At 44.2% G+C, this 21,085-nt stretch overlaps 1 protein-coding gene across 1 annotated transcript in view; it reads right to left on the reverse strand.

Annotated features, from left to right (window-relative positions):
- The window catches only part of LOC124020945 (fibrillin-1-like), a 201,152-nt gene that overhangs the window by 33,958 nt on the left and 146,109 nt on the right, over positions 1-21,085 (reverse strand). Inside the window, 10 exon segments of the mRNA XM_046336257.1 lie at positions 93-215; positions 970-1,089; positions 1,435-1,560; positions 1,874-1,936; positions 2,129-2,281; positions 5,936-6,061; positions 8,958-9,077; positions 10,622-10,747; positions 10,883-10,999; positions 11,364-11,489. Of these exon segments, the coding sequence (XP_046192213.1) occupies positions 93-215; positions 970-1,089; positions 1,435-1,560; positions 1,874-1,936; positions 2,129-2,281; positions 5,936-6,061; positions 8,958-9,077; positions 10,622-10,747; positions 10,883-10,999; positions 11,364-11,489 (1,200 nt within the window).

The following is a 21,085-nucleotide window of genomic DNA, read 5'->3' on the forward strand; positions in this document are numbered from 1 at the left end:
TACGGCCTATAGTAGATATCTATAGCAGATTCCAGTCCCTACGGCCTATAGTAGATATCTATAGCAGATTCCAGTCCCTGCGTTAGCTTTACCTCTGCACATCCTCTTGTCCTCTCGCAGCACGTAGCCTGTTGGACATTTACACTCGTAGGAACCAATCACGTTCACGCAGCGGAACGCACACAGCAAAAGATTCTGGGAACACTCATTCACATCTGGAGACAAGGGGGGGGGTGGAGAGTGAAAGAGGGAGGGAGAGAGAGAGGAGGGGGGTGAGGGGGGGGAGTGAAAGAGCGAGGGAGAGAGAGAGGAGGGGGGTGAGAGAGAAGATAAGAGAAAGGTCAGGTTGTGGGGAAGGAACCGAAATGTATATTATAGTGTGCTAGTATGCTACATAGGGTTCTTCCTAGTCTGCTACATAGGGTTCTTCCTAGTATGCTACAAAGGGTTCTTCCTAGTATGCTACATAGGTTTATTCCTAGTATGCTACATAGGTTTATTCCTAGTCTGCTACATAGGGTTCTTCCTAGTATGCTACAAAGGGTTCTTCCTAGTATGCTACATAGGTTTATTCCTAGTATGCTACATAGGGTTTTTCCTAGTATGCTACATAGGGTTCTTCCTAGTATGCTACATAGGGTTCTTCCTAGTATGCTACATAGGTTTATTCCTAGTATGCTACATAGGTTTATTCCTAGTCTGCTACATAGGGTTCTTCCTAGTATGCTACAAAGGGTTCTTCCTAGTATGCTACATAGGTTTATTCCTAGTATGCTACATAGGGTTTTTTCTAGTATGCTACATAGGGTTCTTCCTAGTATGCTACATAGGGTTCTTCCTAGTATGCTACATAGGGTTCTTCCTAGTATGCTACATAGGGTTCTTCCTAGTATGCTACATAGGTTTATTCCTAGTATGCTACATAGGGTTCTTCCTAGTATGCTAGAAAGTGTGTCAGAGTGAGCATACCTTCACAAGACATCATGGGTCCGGGTTCGAAGCCTTCGTCACATGCACACTCAAACGCTCCAATCACGTTAGTGCACGTTCCATTTCCACACGGGTTCCCCAGATCACACTCATTAGTATCTACGAAACACAAATACCATATGTTTCACAATTACTCCATTACTGGTAGAGAGTGTGTGTGTGTGTGTTTGTGTGTGTGTGTGTTTGTGTGTGTGTGTGTGCGTGTGTGTGCGTGCGTGTGCGTGTGTGTGTGTGTGCGTGTGTGTGCGTGTGTGTGTGTGTGTGTGTGTGTGTGTGTGTGTGTGTGTGTGTGTGTGTGTGTGTGTGTGTGTGTGTGTGTGTGTGTGTGTGTGTGTGTGTGTGTGTGTGTGTGTGTGTGTGTGTGTGTGTGTGTGTGTGTGTGTGTGTGTGTGTGTGTGTGTGTGTGTGTGTGTGTGTGCGTGTGTGTGTAAGGTCAACACCTACCTTCACAGTTGATCCCTGAGGTGTCGAGTCGGAAGCCAAAGGGACACTCACATCGGAACGACCCGTCCGTGTTGATACACTGACCGTTGTTGCAGATGTTGGGGTTGGCGGTGCACTCATCAATGTCTGGAATATCACACACACACACACGCGCACGCGCACGCACACGCACACACACACACACACACACACACACACACACACACACACACACACACACACACACACACACACACACACACACACACACACACACACAGACACAGTCAGCAAACCATCTCATTCACCTCTTGACCAGATTTAGTCTTATTTCTCAGAAGAGACCTGGCCAACATAGCTGCACACTAGTTACAAGACACACAGGGCTAGTTTCCACTACTCTTGGACTACTCTGAATAAAGTGATGACAGGACGTATTGCCCATATAAGGTCAACATACCTATGGGCTGGTCATCAGGGCCAAACACCTGTCCAACCGCATGGCAGAGAGATGTAAACGCCTCTGGAACACAAACACACACAATGTAAACATAAACAAATAAATAAGATTAAATAAAAACACCTGGCTCTGGTCACCTGGAGAAAATACCAACAGATAGTAGAATGAATGAATGATTTATGTATTTATTTATATTAAGTGAGTCAGTAATGTAGTGGTTTAGGCTTTTGAGGGCCTAGCAGTGTGTGTACCTACCCTCATTCTTGCCTGGGCAGATCTCACAGGGGTCTCCCCAGCCCTGGCCAGGCATGGCACTACAGCAGCAGTCCCCTTTAGTGGTGTTCAGAGGCTTAGGGGCCAGGCAGCGACCACTCTCAAACTTAGTATAACAGTAGTTCACACGGACATCTAGGGGGGGAGAAAGAGAGATAAAGAGTGGGAGGAGAGAGAGAAAGAGAGATAAAGAGTGGGAGGAGAGAGAGAAAGAGAGATAAAGAGTGGGAGGAGAGAGAGAAAGAGTGGGAGGAGAGAGAGAAAGAGAGATAAAGAGTGGGAGGAGAGAGAGAAAGAGAGATAAAGAGTGGGAGGAGAAAGAGAAAGAAAGAGAGATAAAGAGTGGGAGGAGAGAGAGAAAGAGAGATAAAGAGTGGGAGGAGAGAGAGAAAGAGAGATAAAGAGTGGGAGGAGAGAGAGAAAGAGAGATAAAGAGTGGGAGGAGAGAGAGAAAGAGAGATAAAGAGTGGGAGGAGAGAGAGAAAGAGAGATAAAGAGTGGGAGGAGAGAGAGAAAGAGAGATAAAGAGTGGGAGGAGAGAGAAAGAAAGAGAGATAAAGAGTGGGAGGAGAAGGAGAAAGAAAGAGAGATAAAGAGTGGGAGGAGAGAGAGAAAGAGAGATAAAGAGTGGGAGGAGAAAGAGAAAGAAAGAGAGATAAAGAGTGGGAGGAGAGAGAGAAAGAAAGAGAGATAAAGAGTGGGAGGAGAAAGAGAAAGAAAGAGAGATAAAGAGTGGGAGAGAGAGAGAGAAAGAGAGATAAAGAGTGGGAGAGAGAGAGAAAGAGAGATAAAGAGTGGGAGGAGAGAGAGAAAGAGAGATAAAGAGTGGGAGGAGAGAGAGAAAGAGAGATAAAGAGTGGGAGGAGAGAGAGAAAGAGAGATAAAGAGTGGGAGAGAGAGAGAAAGAGAGATAAAGAGTGGGAGGAGAGAGAGAAAGAGAGATAAAGAGTGGGAGGAGAGAGAGAAAGAGAGATAAAGAGTGGGAGGAGAAAGAGAAAGAAAGAGAGATAAAGAGTGGGAGGAGAGAGAGAAAGAGAGATAAAGAGTGGGAGGAGAAAGAGAAAGAAAGAGAGATAAAGAGTGGGAGGAGAGAGAGAAAGAAAGAGAGATAAAGAGTGGGAGGAGAAAGAGAAAGAAAGAGAGATAAAGAGTGGGAGGAGAGAGAGAAAGAGAGATAAAGAGTGGGAGGAGAGAGAGAAAGAGAGATAAAGAGTGGGAGGAGAGAGAGAAAGAGAGATAAAGAGTGGGAGGAGAGAGAGAGAGAGATAAAGAGTGGGAGAGAGAGAGAAAGAGAGATAAAGAGTGGGAGGAGAGAGAGAAAGAGAGATAAAGAGTGGGAGGAGAGAGAGAAAGAGAGATAAAGAGTGGGAGGAGAGAGAGAAAGAGAGAAAGAGTGGGAGGAGAGAGAGAAAGAGAGATAAAGAGTGGGAGGAGAGAGAGAAAGAGAGATAAAGAGTGGGAGGAGAAAGAGAAAGAAAGAGAGATAAAGAGTGGGAGGAGAAAGAGAAAGAAAGAGAGATAAAGAGTGGGAGGAGAGAGAGAAAGAAAGAGAGATAAAGAGTGGGAGGAGAGAGAGAAAGAGAGATAAAGAGTGGGAGGAGAGAGAGAAAGAGAGATAAAGAGTGGGAGGAGAGAGAGAAAGAGAGATAAAGAGTGGGAGGAGAGAGAGAAAGAGAGATAAAGAGTGGGAGGAGAGAGAGAAAGAGAGATAAAGAGTGGGAGGAGAAAGAGAAAGAAAGAGAGATAAAGAGTGGGAGGAGAAAGAGAAAAAAAGAGAGATAAAGAGTGGGAGGAGAGAGAGAAAGAGAGATAAAGAGTGGGAGGAGAAAGAGAAAAGAGAGATAAAGAGTGGGAGGAGAGAGAGAAAGAAAGAGAGATAAAGAGTGGGAGGAGAAAGAGAAAGAAAGAGAGATAAAGAGTGGGAGGAGAGAGAGAAAGAGAGATAAAGAGTGGGAGGAGAGAGAGAAAGAGAGATAAAGAGTGGGAGGAGAGAGAGAAAGAGAGATAAAGAGTGGGAGGAGAGAGAGAAAGAGAGATAAAGAGTGGGAGGAGAGAGAGAAAGAGAGATAAAGAGTGGGAGGAGAGAGAGAAAGAGAGATAAAGAGTGGGAGGAGAGAGAGAAAGAGAGATAAAGAGTGGGAGGAGAGAGAGAAAGAGAGATAAAGAGTGGGAGGAGAAAGAGAAAGAAAGAGAGATAAAGAGTGGGAGGAGAGAGAGAAAGAGAGATAAAGAGTGGGAGGAGAAAGAGAAAGAAAGAGAGATAAAGAGTGGGAGGAGAGAGAGAAAGAAAGAGAGATAAAGAGTGGGAGGAGAAAGAGAAAGAAAGAGAGATAAAGAGTGGGAGGAGAGAGAGAAAGAGAGATAAAGAGTGGGAGGAGAGAGAGAAAGAGAGATAAAGAGTGGGAGGAGAGAGAGAAAGAGAGATAAAGAGTGGGAGGAGAGAGAGAAAGAGAGATAAAGAGTGGGAGGAGAGAGAGAAAGAGAGATAAAGAGTGGGAGGAGAGAGAGAAAGAGAGATAAAGAGTGGGAGGAGAGAGAGAAAGAGAGATAAAGAGTGGGAGGAGAGAGAGAAAGAGAGATAAAGAGTGGGAGGAGAGAGAGAAAGAGAGATAAAGAGTGGGAGGAGAGAGAGAAAGAGAGATAAAGAGTGGGAGGAGAGAGAGAAAGAAAGAGAGTGGCAGGAGAGAAAATAGAGAGATGTTATTCGGTGCCCAGTGGTAGACAGGGCCAAGCAGCTGCCAGTCTCTCTGGTTGTATAGATCAGTCTGTTGGGCCTCTGTCTGTAACTAGAAACACATGATGGTGCCTCTCCCTGCTCTGTACTGTTAGTTTACATTGTAGTCATTTAGCAGATGCTCTTATCCAGAGCTACTTATAGGAGCAACTGGGGTTAAGTGCCTTGCGCAAGGGCACATTGGCAGATTTTTCTCCTAGTCGGTACGGGATTTAAACCAACAACCTTTTGGTTACTGGCCCAACACTCTTAACCACTAGGCTACCTGCCATCCCCAGTACTGGCCACAAGCTCTACACAAGAAAGCTATCTGAACCCCATAGATCAAGCACACACACACCTGGCAGTATGACAGACATGTCAAGGAGTGTCTCGTTACATTTCTCCATGAAACTGATTTGTCAGCTTTTCTGAAACAGAGATATTTATGTGCCCTGATCCCCCCCTGCCCTGCTCACAGATGTGTGTGTGTGTGTGTGTGTGTGTGTGTGTGTGTGTGTGTGTGTGTGTGTGTGTGTGTGTGTGTGTGTGTGTGTGTGTGTGTGTGTGTGTGTGTGTGTGTGTGTGTGTGTGTGTGTGTGTGTGTGTGTGTGTGTGTGTGTGTGTGTGCGTGTGTGCGTGCGTGCGTGAGTGAGTGCGTGAGAGAGAGAGAGAGAGAGAGAGAGAGAGAGAGAGAGAGAGAGAGAGAGAGAGAGAGAGAGAGAGAGAGAGAGAGAGAGAGAGAGAGAGAGAGAGAGAGAGAGAGAGAGGTATAATGATGGACTGTGAAAAGAAGGATTGTGGTTCCGCGAAAAATGCTAATGTCGTTACCATGACTTGAATGGGATTTGTGCCACAAATGCTAAACCATTAGTGTTTGGGAAAAGGGAAACTAAACCAAAGCATGGATTGCCATTGACTGCTTACAGGGTAAATAAACCAATGTGTAATGTTGTAATTTGAGTGAACTATTTCTTAGGGACTGAGTGTGTTTACCTGTCACTTTGTTATTTCAGGACAATGGTTTTGAGTTCAGACGTAAACTCAGCCGCAACCAACACACACACACAACTCACCCACGCATCTGCGTCCTGAGGAGGACAGCTGAAAGCCGGCAGGACACACACAGGTGAAGCTGCCCTCAGTGTTGGAGCAGGTCCCAAACAGACAGATGTCTGGGGTCTGAGAACACTCATCAATATCTACAACACAGAGATAGAACTCATCAATATCTACAACACAAAGATAGAACTCATCAATACCTACAACACAGAGATAGAACTCATCAATATCTACAACACAGAGATATAACTTATCAATATCTACAACACTGAGATAGAACTCATCAATATCTACAACACAGAGATAGAACTCATCAATACCTACAACACAGAGATAGAACTCATCAATATCTACAACACAGAGATATAACTTATCAATATCTACAACACTGAGATAGAACTCATCAATATCTACAACACAGAGATAGAACTCATCAATATCTACAACACAGAGAGAACACTCATCAATATCTACAACACAGAGAGAACACTTGTCAACATCTGGAACACAGAGTTATAACTTATCAATATCTACAACACAGAGATAGAACTCATCAATATCTACAACACAGAGAGAACACTCATCAATATCTAGAACACAGAGAGAACACTTGTCAACATCTGGAACACAGAGTTATAACTTATCAATATCTACAACACAGAGATAGAACTCATCAACATCTAGAACACACAGAGAGAACACTCATCAATATCTAGAACACAGAGAGAACACGTGTCAACATCTGGAACACAGAGTTATAACTTATCAATATCTACAACACAGAGAGAGCACTCATCAATATATAGAACAGAGAGAACACACATCAATATCTAGAACACAGAGATAGAACACTCATCAATATCTAGAACACAGATATATAACTCATCAATAACTAGAACACAAAGATAGAACACTAATCAATATCTAGAACACAGATATATAACTCATCAATAACTAGAACACAAATCAATAACTAGAACACAAAGATAGAACACTCATCAATATCTAGAACACAGAGTTAGAACACTCATCAACATCTAGAACACAGATAGTAAACACTCATCAACATCTAGAACACACAGAGAGAACACTCATCAACATCTAGAACACAGAGAGAGAACACTCATCAACATCTAGAACACACAGAGAGAACACTCATCAACATCTAGAACACACAGAGAGAACACACAGCAACATCTAGAACACACAGAGAGAACACTCATCAATATCTAGAACACAGAGAGAGAACACTCATCAACATCTAGAACACAGAGAGAGAACACTCATCAACATCTAGAACACACAGAGAGAACACTCATCAACATCTAGAACACACAGAGAGAACACTCATCAACATCTAGAACACACAGAGAGAACACTCATCAACATCTAGAACACACAGAGAGAACACTCATCAACATCTAGAACACAGAGAGAGAACACTCATCAACATCTAGAACACACAGAGAGAACACTCATCACAATCTAGAACACAGAGAGAGAACACTCATCAACATCTAGAACACAGATAGTAAACTCATCACAATCTAGAACACAGAGATAGAACACTCATCAATATCTAGAACACAGAGAGAAAACACTCATCAACATCTAGAACACACAGAGAGAACACTCATCAACATCTAGAACACATAGAGAGAACACTCATCAACATCTAGAACACACAGAGAGAACACTCATCAACATCTAGAACACAGAGAGAGAACACTCATCAACATCTAGAACATAGAGATAGAACACACAGATCAATAAGTGTAATAATCACACAGAATAGTGAGTTGTGCTCTAGTCTAATGTATGTTTCTACTGTTAGTCTAAAATGACCTCTACAGCCCACTACTCTTACCAACTGATCCTGTTACTAACTAAACACAACACCAGTGACTTCTTGGAACATACAGAGCATGGAGTGGAATAGACAGAGCTCTGTACATGACTGTATCTCTTCATCACTCTCACTCTATAAACATACAGAGCATGGAGTGGAATAGACAGAGCTCTGTACATGACTGTATCTCTTCATCACTCTCACTCTATAAACATACAGAGCATGGAGTGGAATAGACAGAGCTCTGTACATGACTGTATCTCTTCATCACTCTCACTCTATAAACATACAGAGCATGTAGTGGAATAGACAGAGCTCTGTACATGACTGTATCTCTTCATCACTCTCACTCTATAAACATACAGAGCATGGAGTGGAATAGACAGAGCTCTGTACATGACTGTATCTCTTCATCACTCTCACTCTATAAACATACAGAGCATGGAGTGGAATAGACAGAGCTCTGTACATGACTGTATCTCTTCATCACTCTCACTCTATAAACATACAGAGCATGGAGTGGAATAGACAGAGCTCTGTACATGACTGTATCTCTTCATCACCCTCACTCTATAAACATACAGTGTGTGTGTGTGTGTGTGTGTGTGTGTGTGTGTGTGTGTGTGTGTGTGTGTGTGTGTGTGTGTGTGTGTGTGTGTGTGTGTGTGTGTGTGTGTGTGTGTGTGTGTGTGTGTGTGTGTGTGTGTGTGTGTGTGTTAGGGTTGCAAAGGGATGGTATATTACTGGAAACATTCTAAGTTTACCACTAAACTACCAAAATGTTGGTATCTTTCAAGGATTTTATGTAATCTATCACAAGACATATAGTGGCCCTTTTGGGTACTGCAATTAACTCTGGCTCTCTGTGGAGCCTTATCAAATGTAAAATATATGAAATAATTAAATAAGATGATTAGAAAAAATAGAATGACAAAGCTGTAAAAGAATATACTAAATATAGAGATGCTTTTTGTCATTAATGAGGCTATTTCCTCTGTAACCATTCGGTCTATCTACTAGAAACTCATGGTCAATATGGACACAGATGAAAAAACTAAAGTGATACGATACATGAATACATTTTTCTAAAGTTATTCAAGTATAAATGACCAAAGTTACGATAGATTGCCATAGATTTTTGGTTAATTACCAAAATGACTGAAGATTTCCAAGCGTATGTATGTTACCTTCACAGGTCTCGTCCTGTATATAGTAGCCAAGTGGGCAGATACACCTGTAGGAACCGTCCAGATTCTGACAGGTGCCTGGACCACAAGTCCCAGGGTTCACTGCACACTCATTGATGTCTGGGAGACAGAACACACACCACATTACACACACTCAGTTAAACTCTTTAGAAATGAAACAAAGTTAATACAACATGGAAATACTACAGATAATGTTGCTATGAGAGGAGAGAGAGACTGAGAAGAGGGTTGAGAGAGTGATGAAAGAATTGAGATAACGTGAAGGAAAACGAGACAGGTGAGAAAACCTGGAGAGAGGAGAGAGAAATGGATGACAAAGGCGTGAGAGGAGTGTGAGAGGAGAGAGTAATGACAGAATGAAGGGAGGAGAGAGTTAGAGAGGAGTGTGAGAGGAGAGAGTAATGACAGAATGAAGGGAGGAGAGAGTTAGAGAGGAGTGTGAGAGGAGAGAGTAATGACAGAATGAAGGGAGGAGAGAGTTAGAGAGGAGTGTGAGAGGAGAGAGTAATGACAGAATGAAGGGAGGAGAGAGTTAGAGAGGAAGGAGATAAGGAGAGAGTAATAACAGGAGGATGGGAGGAGAGAGTTAGAGAGGAAGGAGATAAGGAGAGAGATAGAGAGGAAGGTGATAAGGAGAGAGATAGAGAGGAAGGAGATAATGAGAGAGTAATGACAGGAGGAAGAGAGGAGAGAGATAGAGAGGAAGGAGATAAGGAGAGAGTAATGACAGGAGGAAGAGAGGAGAGAGATAGAGAGGAAGGAGATAAGGAGAGAGTAATGACAGGAGGAAGAGAGGAGAGAGATAGAGAGGAAGGAGATAAGGAGAGAGTAATGACAGGAGGAAGAGAGGAGAGAGATAGAGAGGAAGGAGATAAGGAGAGAGTAATGACAGGAGGAAGAGAGGAGAGAGATAGAGAGGAAGGAGATAAGGAGAGAGTAATGACAGGAGGAAGAGAGGAGAGAGAGGAAAGACAGGAGGATGGGAGGAGAGAGTTAGAGAGGAAGGAGATAAGGAGAGAGTAATGACAGGAGGAAGAGAGGAGAGAGATAGAGAGGAATGAGATAAGGAGAGAGTAATGACAGGAGGATGAGAGGAGAGAGATAGAGAGGAAGGAGATAAGGAAAGAGAGTAATGACAGGAGGAAGAGAGGAGAGAGATAGAGAGGAAGGAGATAAGGAAAGAGAGTAATGACAGGAGGATGGGAGGAGAGAGATAGAGAGGAAGGAGATAAGGAAAGAGAGTAATGACAGGAGGATGGGAGGAGAGAGATAGAGAGGAAGGAGATAAGGAGAGAGTAATGACAGGAGGAAGGGAGGAGAGAGATAGAGAGGAAGGAGATAAGGAAAGAGAGTAATGACAGGAGGATGGGAGGAGAGAGATAGAGAGGAAGGAGATAAGGAAAGAGAGTAATGACAGGAGGATGGGAGGAGAGAGATAGAGAGGAAGGAGATAAGGAGAGAGTAATGACAGGAGGAAGGGAGGAGAGAGAGAGAGGAAGGAGATAAGGAAAGAGAGTAATGACAGGAGGATGGGAGGAGAGAGATAGAGAGGAAGGAGATAAGGAGAGAGTAATGACAGGAGGAAGGGAGGAGAGAGATAGAGAGGAAGGAGACAAGGAGAGAGTCATGCGACAGTTTCTCACCAACACAAATTCTTCCGTCGGCGCTGAGTTCGTAGCCATCGCGACACACACACACGAAGGAGCCCAGGGTGTTAATACAGTTCCCGTTCCTACACAGCCCTCTCTGGCTCGAACACTCATCCGTATCTGGTAACACAGGCGGAAAGATAAACACACACCGTACACACACTGCCTAGGCCTTTATCTCAGTGGGCTAACACGGTCCTGTGGCGTGCAGAAGACCTGGCTTCAAAACAAAGTTAGTCACACACACACACCTACCTATGCAGTCGTTGTTGTGTGAGAGCTGAAAGCCTGGATAACACAGGCAGTTATAGGATCCCACTGTGTTCTTACAGGTCCCGTTTCCACACGGCTGTCTCTCACACTCATCCACATCTACAACAACAGGAGAACATACTTACAATATTATCACAACCTACTGGCAACCACTCTCACACTCATCCACATCTACAACAACAGGAGAACATCCTTACAACATCAGCACAACATTATCACAACCTACTGGCAACCACTCTCTCACCAGGTCCAGTGACAACAAGGACTACTTGACTAAGTACTTATTACAAACTATCCACTAGTGGAGGCCAATGAGTTATGATTTGGAGAGAGGAGTGAGATCACATGTGAAAAAGAGCCCTTGTGATAATTAGATTCAGCTCGATGGACCATGAAAAATAACTACAGCACTATTCACTAATATGACTCATGGAAGAATAGAGGTTGTTGTTGTTGTACTCACCTATACACATAGCCAGGTCTGATGTAGCCTTGAAACCATTGGGGCAGATACAGCGATAGCTTCCCAACGTATCAATACACTGGCCTGGGCTACACACTCCTGGATTCTCCACACACTCATTGCGATCTGTAGAGAGAGAGAGGGAGCGAGAGAGAGAGAGAGGTAGAGAGAGAGAGGGAGCGAGAGAGAGAGAGAGGTAGAGAGGTAGAGAGAGAGAGGGAGCGAGAAAGAGAGAGAGAGGTAGAGAGAGAGAGGGAGCGAGAGAGAGAGAGGTAGAGAGAGAGAGGGAGCGAGAGAGAGAGAGAGAGGTAGAGAGGTAGAGAGAGAGAGGGAGTGAGAAAGAGGGAGAGAGAGAGAGAGGTAGAGAGAGGGAGAGAGAGAGAGAGAGAGGGAGAGAGAGAGGTAGAGAGAGAGAGGGAGCGAGGGGGAGAGAGAGGTAGAGAGGTAGAGAGAGAGAGGGAGCGAGAAAGAGGGAGAGAGAGAGAGAGAGGTAGAGAGAGGGAGAGAGAGAGAGTGAGAACAAAAAGATAGCGAGGGTCAGAAGATGTGGAACACACACTGCAACGCAGGACTAACCTCCACAGTGAGACTGGTACAGACCACAGGACTAACCCCCACAGTGAGACTGGTACAGACCACAGGACTAACCCCCACAGTGAGACTGGGACAGACCACAGGACTAACCCCCACAGTGAGACTGGGACAGACCACAGGACTAACCCCCACAGTGAGACTGGTACAGACCACAGGACTAACCCCCACAGTGAGACTGGTACAGACCACAGGACTAACCCCCACAGTGAGACTGGGACAGACCACAGGGCTAACCCCCACAGTGAGACTGGTACAGACCACAGGACTAACCCCCACAGTGAGACTGGTACAGACCACAGGACTAACCCCCACAGTGAGATTGGGACAGACCACAGGGCTAACCCCACAGTGAGACTGGGACAGACTACAGGACTAACCCCCACAGTGAGACTGGCACAGACCACAGGACTAACCCCCACAGTGAGACTGGCACAGACCACAGGTCTAAACTCCACAGTGAGACTGGGACAGACCACAGGACTTACCCCCACAGTGAGACTGGGACAGACCACAGGACTAACCCCCACAGTGAGACTGGGACAGACTACAGGACTAACCCCCCACAGTGAGACTGGCACAGACCACAGGACTAAACTCCACAGTGAGACTGGGACAGACCACAGGACTTACCCCCACAGTGAGACTGGGACAGACCACAGGACTAACCCCCACAGTGAGACTGGGACAGACCACAGGACTAACCCCCAGAGTGAGACTGGGACAGACTACAGGACTAACCCCCACAGTGAGACTGGGACAGACTACAGGACTAACTCCCACAAGGAGACTGAGACAAACCACAGGACTAACCCCCACAGAGAGACAAGGACAGACCACAAGACTAACCCCCCACAGTGAGACTGGGACAGACCACAGGACTTACCCCCACAGTGAGACTGGGACAGACCACAGGACTAACCCCACAGTGAGACTGGGACAGGGTCTCATTAAGGCCACTTAGTGTATACTGTGTTACTGTAGTTACTGTGGTCTACAGTGTATACTCTGTAACTGTAGTTACTGTGGTCTACAGTGTATACTGTGTTACTGTAGTTACTGTGGTCTACAGTGTATACTATGTTACTGTAGTTACTGTGGTCTAAGTGTATACTCTGTTACTGTAGTTACTGTGGTCTACACCTCCACTGTGTTACTGTAGTTACTGTGGTCTAAGTGTATACTCTGTTACTGTAGTTACTGTGGTCTAAGTGTATACTCTGTTACTGTAGTTACTGTGGTCTAAGTGTATACTCTGTTACTGTAGTTACTGTGGTCTAAGTGTATACTCTGTTACTGTAGTTACTGTGGTCTAAGTGTATACTCTGTTACTGTAGTTACTGTGGTCTAAGTATACTCTGTTACTGTAGTTACTGTGGTCTAAGTGTATACTCTGTTACTGTAGTTACTGTGGTCTAAGTGTATACTCTGTTACTGTAGTTACTGTGGTCTAAGTGTATACTCTGTTACTGTAGTTACTGTGGTCTAAGTGTATACTCTGTTACTGTAGTTACTGTGGTCTAAGTGTATACTCTGTTACTGTAGTTACTGTGGTCTACACCTCCACTGTGTTACTGTAGTTACTGTGGTCTAAGTGTATACTCTGTTACTGTAGTTACTGTGGTCTAAGTGTATACTCTGTTACTGTAGTTACTGTGGTCTAAGTGTATACTCTGTTACTGTAGTTACTGTGGTCTAAGTGTATACTCTGTTACTGTAGTTACTGTGGTCTAAGTGTATACTCTGTTACTGTAGTTACTGTGGTCTAAGTGTATACTCTGTTACTGTAGTTACTGTGGTCTACACCTCCACTGTGTTACTGTAGTTACTGTGGTCTAAGTGTATACTCTGTTACTGTAGTTACTGTGGTCTAAGTGTATACTATGTTACTGTAGTTACTGTGGTCTAAGTGTATACTATGTTACTGTAGTTACTGTGGTCTACAGTGTATACTATGTTACTGTAGCTACTGTGGTCTAAGTGTATACTATGTTACTGTAGTTACTGTGGTCTACACCTCCACTGTGTTACTGTAGTTACTGTGGTCTACAGTGTATACTATGTTACTGTAGTTACTGTGGTCTAAGTGTATACTATGTTACTGTAGTTACTGTGGTCTAAGTGTATACTATGTTACTGTAGTTACTGTGGTCTAAGTGTATACTATGTTACTGTAGTTACTGTGGTCTAAGTGTATACTATGTTACTGTAGTTACTGTGGTCTACAGTGTATACTCTGTTACTGTAGTTACTGTGGTCTACACCTCCACTCTGTTACTGTAGTTACTGTGGTCTAAGTGTATACTATGTTACTGTAGTTACTGTGGTCTACAGTGTATACTCTGTTACTGTAGTTACTGTGGTCTAAGTGTATACTATGTTACTGTAGTTACTGTGGTCTAAGTGTATACTATGTTACTGTAGTTACTGTGGTCTAAGTGTATACTATGTTACTGTAGTTACTGTGGTCTACAGTGTATACTATGTTACTGTAGTTACTGTGGTCTAAGTGTATACTATGTTACTGTAGTTACTGTGGTCTACACCTCCACTGTGTTACTGTAGTTACTGTGGTCTACAGTGTATACTATGTTACTGTAGTTACTGTGGTCTAAGTGTATACTATGTTACTGTAGTTACTGTGGTCTAAGTGTATACTCTGTTACTGTAGTTACTGTGGTCTAAGTGTATACTCTGTTACTGTAGTTACTGTGGTCTAAGTGTATACTCTGTTACTGTAGTTACTGTGGTCTAAGTGTATACTCTGTTACTGTAGTTACTGTGGTCTACAGTGTATACTCTGTTACTGTAGTTACTGTGGTCTAAGTGTATACTCTGTTACTGTAGTTACTGTGGTCTACAGTGTATACTCTGTTACTGTAGTTACTGTGGTCTAAGTGTATACTCTGTTACTGTAGTTACTGTGGTCTAAGTGTATACTCTGTTACTGTAGTTACTGTGGTCTACAGTGTATACTCTGTTACTGTAGTTACTGTGGTCTAAGTGTATACTCTGTTACTGTAGTTACTGTGGTCTAAGTGTATACTCTGTTACTGTAGTTACTGTGGTCTAAGTGTATACTCTGTTACTGTAGTTACTGTGGTCTAAGTGTATACTATGTTACTGTAGTTACTGTGGTCTACAGTGTATACTATGTTACTGTAGTTACTGTGGTCTAAGTGTATACTATGTTACTGTAGTTACTGTGGTCTACACCTCCACTATGTTACTGTAGTTACTGTGGTCTAAGTGTATACTATGTTACTGTAGTTACTGTGGTCTAAGTGTATACTCTGTTACTGTAGTTACTGTGGTCTAAGTGTATACTCTGTTACTGTAGTTACTGTGGTCTAAGTGTATACTCTGTTACTGTAGTTACTGTGGTCTACAGTGTATACTCTGTTACTGTAGTTACTGTGGTCTACACCTCCACTCTGTTACTGTAGTTACTGTGGTCTAAGTGTATACTATGTTACTGTAGTTACTGTGGTCTACAGTGTATACTCTGTTACTGTAGTTACTGTGGTCTAAGTGTATACTATGTTACTGTAGTTACTGTGGTCTAAGTGTATACTATGTTACTGTAGTTACTGTGGTCTAAGTGTATACTATGTTACTGTAGTTACTGTGGTCTAAGTGTATACTCTGTTACTGTAGTTACTGTGGTCTAAGTGTATACTCTGTTACTGTAGTTACTGTGGTCTAAGTGTATACTCTGTTACTGTAGTTACTGTGGTCTAAGTGTATACTCTGTTACTGTAGTTACTGTGGTCTAAGTGTATACTCTGTTACTGTAGTTACTGTGGTCTACAGTGTATACTCTGTTACTGTAGTTACTGTGGTCTAAGTGTATACTCTGTTACTGTAGTTACTGTGGTCTACAGTGTATACTCTGTTACTGTAGTTACTGTGGTCTAAGTGTATACTCTGTTACTGTAGTTACTGTGGTCTAAGTGTATACTCTGTTACTGTAGTTACTGTGGTCTACAGTGTATACTCTGTTACTGTAGTTACTGTGGTCTAAGTGTATACTCTGTTACTGTAGTTACTGTGGTCTAAGTGTATACTCTGTTACTGTAGTTACTGTGGTCTAAGTGTATACTCTGTTACTGTAGTTACTGTGGTCTAAGTGTATACTATGTTACTGTAGTTACTGTGGTCTACAGTGTATACTATGTTACTGTAGTTACTGTGGTCTAAGTGTATACTATGTTACTGTAGTTACTGTGGTCTACACCTCCACTATGTTACTGTAGTTACTGTGGTCTAAGTGTATACTATGTTACTGTAGTTACTGTGGTCTAAGTGTATACTCTGTTACTGTAGTTACTGTGGTCTAAGTGTATACTCTGTTACTGTAGTTACTGTGGTCTAAGTGTATACTCTGTTACTGTAGTTACTGTGGTCTACAGTGTATACTCTGTTACTGTAGTTACTGTGGTCTACACCTCCACTCTGTTACTGTAGTTACTGTGGTCTAAGTGTATACTATGTTACTGTAGTTACTGTGGTCTACAGTGTATACTCTGTTACTGTAGTTACTGTGGTCTAAGTGTATACTATGTTACTGTAGTTACTGTGGTCTAAGTGTATACTATGTTACTGTAGTTACTGTGGTCTAAGTGTATACTATGTTACTGTAGTTACTGTGGTCTAAGTGTATACTCTGTTACTGTAGTTACTGTGGTCTAAGTGTATACTCTGTTACTGTAGTTACTGTGGTCTAAGTGTATACTCTGTTACTGTAGTTACTGTGGTCTAAGTGTATACTCTGTTACTGTAGTTACTGTGGTCTACAGTGTATACTCTGTTACTGTAGTTACTGTGGTCTAAGTGTATACTCTGTTACTGTAGTTACTGTGGTCTACAGTGTATACTCTGTTACTGTAGTTACTGTGGTCTAAGTGTATACTCTGTTACTGTAGTTACTGTGGTCTAAGTGTATACTCTGTTACTGTAGTTACTGTGGTCTACAGTGTATACTCTGTTACTGTAGTTACTGTGGTCTAAGTGTATACTCTGTTACTGTAGTTACTGTGGTCTAAGTGTATACTCTGTTACTGTAGTTACTGTGGTCTAAGTGTATACTCTGTTACTGTAGTTACTGTGGTCTACAGTGTATACTCTGTTACTGTAGTTACTGTGGTCTAAGTGTATACTCTGTTACTGTAGTTACTGTGGTCTAAGTGTATACTCTGTTACTGTAGTTACTGTGGTCTAAGTGTATACTCTGTTACTGTAGTTACTGTGGTCTAAGTGTATACTCTGTTACTGTAGTTACTGTGGTCTACAGTGTATACTCTGTTACTGTAGTTACTGTGGTCTAAGTGTATACTCTGTTACTGTAGTTACTGTGGTCTAAGTGTATACTCTGTTACTGTAGTTACTGTGGTCTACAGTGTATACTCTGTTACTGTAGTTACTGTGGTCTAAGTGTATACTCTGTTACTGTAGTTACTGTGGTCTAAGTGTATACTCTGTTACTGTAGTTACTGTGGTCTAAGTGTATACTCTGTTACTGTAGTTACTGTGGTCTAAGTGTATACTCTGTTACTGTAGTTACTGTGGTCTAAGTGTATAGGATAGGATAGGATAAGTAATCCCTCTCCCCCCCTTAAGTTTTAGATGCACTATTGTAAAGTGACTGTTCCACTGGATGTCATAAGGTGAATGCACCAATTTGTAAGTCGCTCTGGATAAGAGCGTCTGCTAAATGACTTAAATGTAATGATGTAAATGTATACTCTGTTACTGTAGTTACTGTGGTCTAAGTGTATACTCTGTTACTGTAGTTACTGTGGTCTAAGTGTATACTCTGTTACTGTAGTTACTGTGGTCTACAGTGTATACTCTGTTACTGTAGTTACTGTGGTCTACACCTCCACTGTGTTTGGTTACACATAAAAGCAGGAAGAACAACAGGATGCTGCTATTGAAAAGGCTGGGTCCATATTACAGGCGTACATTCCTTTCTCACACAGCTACTCTTGAGGGACGTGCTGCTCTCGAGGCTTTCCTCTCATCATAATCCCGGGTGTTTAGCAGGGAGAGCAGGGGGGGAACTACAGGCCAGTAAAGCCCAGAGGAGCTCCTCTAGGAGGGGTAAGATATGCAGCACAGCCCCCTGGTCCCTGACACATGCCTCACATACTCACTAACTAACGACTAACCAGCACAGCATGGCTAACACATTCTTCTACTTGTCTAACACACACATTATTCTGTTCTTCTATCCCTCTCCGTCTGTCTGTTGGTCTGTCTGTTGGTCTGTCTGTCTCTATGGTGCCAGTCTGTTTGTTATTTAGACTAGAACCCCTTTGTCTTTGTCATGTCATTGAACAAAAATGTTTGGCATTGCAAAATAATTGTATTTGGCATGGCAATGACAGAAATATACTGACACCAGGAATAGGGGATCTATTTAGAAAACGTTAATTTTTCTGCTACCTTTCTTCTCCTCCCTCAGCCTATCCTCCCCCATCTTTACCCAGACACTATCCTCCCCCATCTTTACCCAGACACTATCCTCCCCCATCCTTACCCAGACACTATCCTCCCCCATCCTTACCCAGACACTATCCTCCCCATCCTTACCCAGACACTATCCTCTCCCATCCTTACCCAGACACCATCCTCCCCCATCCTTACCCAGACACTATCCTCTCCCCATCCTTTACCCAGACACTATCCTCCCCATCCTTACCCAGACACTATCCTCCCCCATCCTTACCCAGACACTATCCTCCCCATCCTTACCCAGACACTATCCTCCCCATCCTTACCCAGACACTATCCTCCCCATCTTTACCCAGACACTATCCTCCCCCATCCTTACCCAGACACTATCCTCTCCCATCCTTACCCAGACACTATCCTCCCCATCCTTACCCAGACACACTCCCCATCATTACCCAGACACTATCCTCCCCATCCTTACCCAGACACTATCCTCCCCATCATTACCCAGACACTATCCTCTCCCCATCTTTACCCAGACACTATCCTCTCCCATCCTTACCCAGACACTATCCTCCCCATCCTTACCCAGACACTATCCTCTCCCCATCCTTACCCAGACACTATCCTCTCCCATCCTTACCCAGACACTATCCTCTCCCCATCCTTACCCAGACACTATTCTCCCCATCCTTACCCAGACACTATCCTCCCCCATCCTTACCCAGACACTATCCTCCCCCATCCTGCCCCATCCTTACCCAGACACTATCCTCCCCCATCCTTACCCAGACACTATCCTCCCCCATCTTTACCCAGACACTATCCTCCCCATCCTTACCCAGACACTATCCTCTCCCATCTTTACCCAGACACTATCCTCCTCCATCATTATCCAGACACTATCCTCTCCCCATCATTACCCAGACACTATCCTCCCCCATCCTTACCCAGACACTATCCTCCCCCATCATTACCCAGACACTATCCTCTCCCCAATCTTTACCCAGACACTATCCTCTCCCATCCTTACCCAGACACTATCCTCCCCATCCTTACCCAGACACTATCCTCCCCATCCTTACCCAGACACTATCCTCTCCCATCCTTACCCAGACACTATCCTCTCCCATCCTTACCCAGACACTATCCTCTCCCATCCTTACCCAGACACTATCCTCTCCCATCCTTACCCAGACACATCCTCCTCCATCCTTACCCAGACACTATCCTCCCCATCCTTACCCAGACACTATCCTCCCCCATCCTTACCCAGACACTATCCTCTCCCCAATCTTTACCCAGACACTATCCTCCCCCATCCTTACCCAGACACTATCCTCCCCATCCTTACCCAGACACTATCCTCTCCCCAATCTTTACCCAGACACTATCCTCCCCCATCCTTACCCAGACACTATCCTCCCCTCCCCCATCCTTACCCAGACACTATCCTCCCCCATCCTTACCCAGACACTGTCCTCCCCATCCTTACCCAGACACTATCCTCCCCATCCTTACCCAGACACTATCCTCTCCCATCCTTACCCAGACACTATCCTCTCCCATCCTTACCCAGACACTATCCTCCCCATCCTTACCCAGACACTATCCTCCCCCATCCTTACCCAGACACTATCCTCTCCCATCCTTACCCAGACACTATCCTCCCCATCCTTACCCAGACACTATCCTCCCCATCCTTACCCAGACACTATCCTCCCCATCTTTACCCAGACACTATCCTCCCCATCCTTACCCAGACACTATCCTCCCCCATCTTTACCCAGACACTATCCTCCCCCATCCTTACCCAGACACTATCCTCTCCCCATCTTTACCCAGACACTATCCTCCCCCATCCTTACCCAGACACTATCCTCTCCCATCTTTACCCAGACACTATCCTCCTCCATCATTACCCAGACACTATCCTCTCCCCATCATTACCCAGACACTATCCTCCCCCATCCTTACCCAGACACTATCCTCCCCATCATTACCCAGACACTATCCTCTCCCCAATCTTTACCCAGACGCTATCCTCTCCCATCCTTACCCAGACACTATCCTCCCCATCCTTACCCAGACACTATCCTCCCCATCCTTACCCAGACACTATCCTCTCCCATCTGACCCAGACACTATCCTCTCCCATCCTTACCCAGACACTATCCTCTCCCATCCTTACCCAGACACTATCCTCTCCCATATTTACCCAGACACGATCCTCCTCCATCCTTACCCAGACACTATCCTCCCCCATCCTTACCCAGACACTATCCTCCCCATCCTTACCCAGACACTATCCTCTCCCCAATCTTTACCCAGACACTATCCTCCCCATCCTTACCCAGACACTATCCTCCCCATCCTTACCCAGACACTATCCTCTCCCCAATCTTTACCCAGACACTATCCTTCCCCATCCTTACCCAGACACTATCCTCCCCCATCCTCCCCCATCCTTACCCAGACACTATTCTCCCCATCCTTACCCAGACACTGTCCTCCCCCATCCTTACCCAGACACTATCCTCCCCATCCTTACCCAGACACCATCCTCTCCCATCCTTACCCAGACACTATCCTCTCCCATCCTTACCCAGACACTATCCTCTCCCATCCTTACCCAGACACTATCCTCCCCCATCCTTACCCAGACACTATCCTCT

The sequence above is a fragment of the Oncorhynchus gorbuscha genome, unplaced genomic scaffold, assembly GCF_021184085.1.
Source record: "Oncorhynchus gorbuscha isolate QuinsamMale2020 ecotype Even-year unplaced genomic scaffold, OgorEven_v1.0 Un_scaffold_1002, whole genome shotgun sequence".
Classification (NCBI taxonomy): Eukaryota; Metazoa; Chordata; class Actinopteri; order Salmoniformes; family Salmonidae; genus Oncorhynchus; species Oncorhynchus gorbuscha.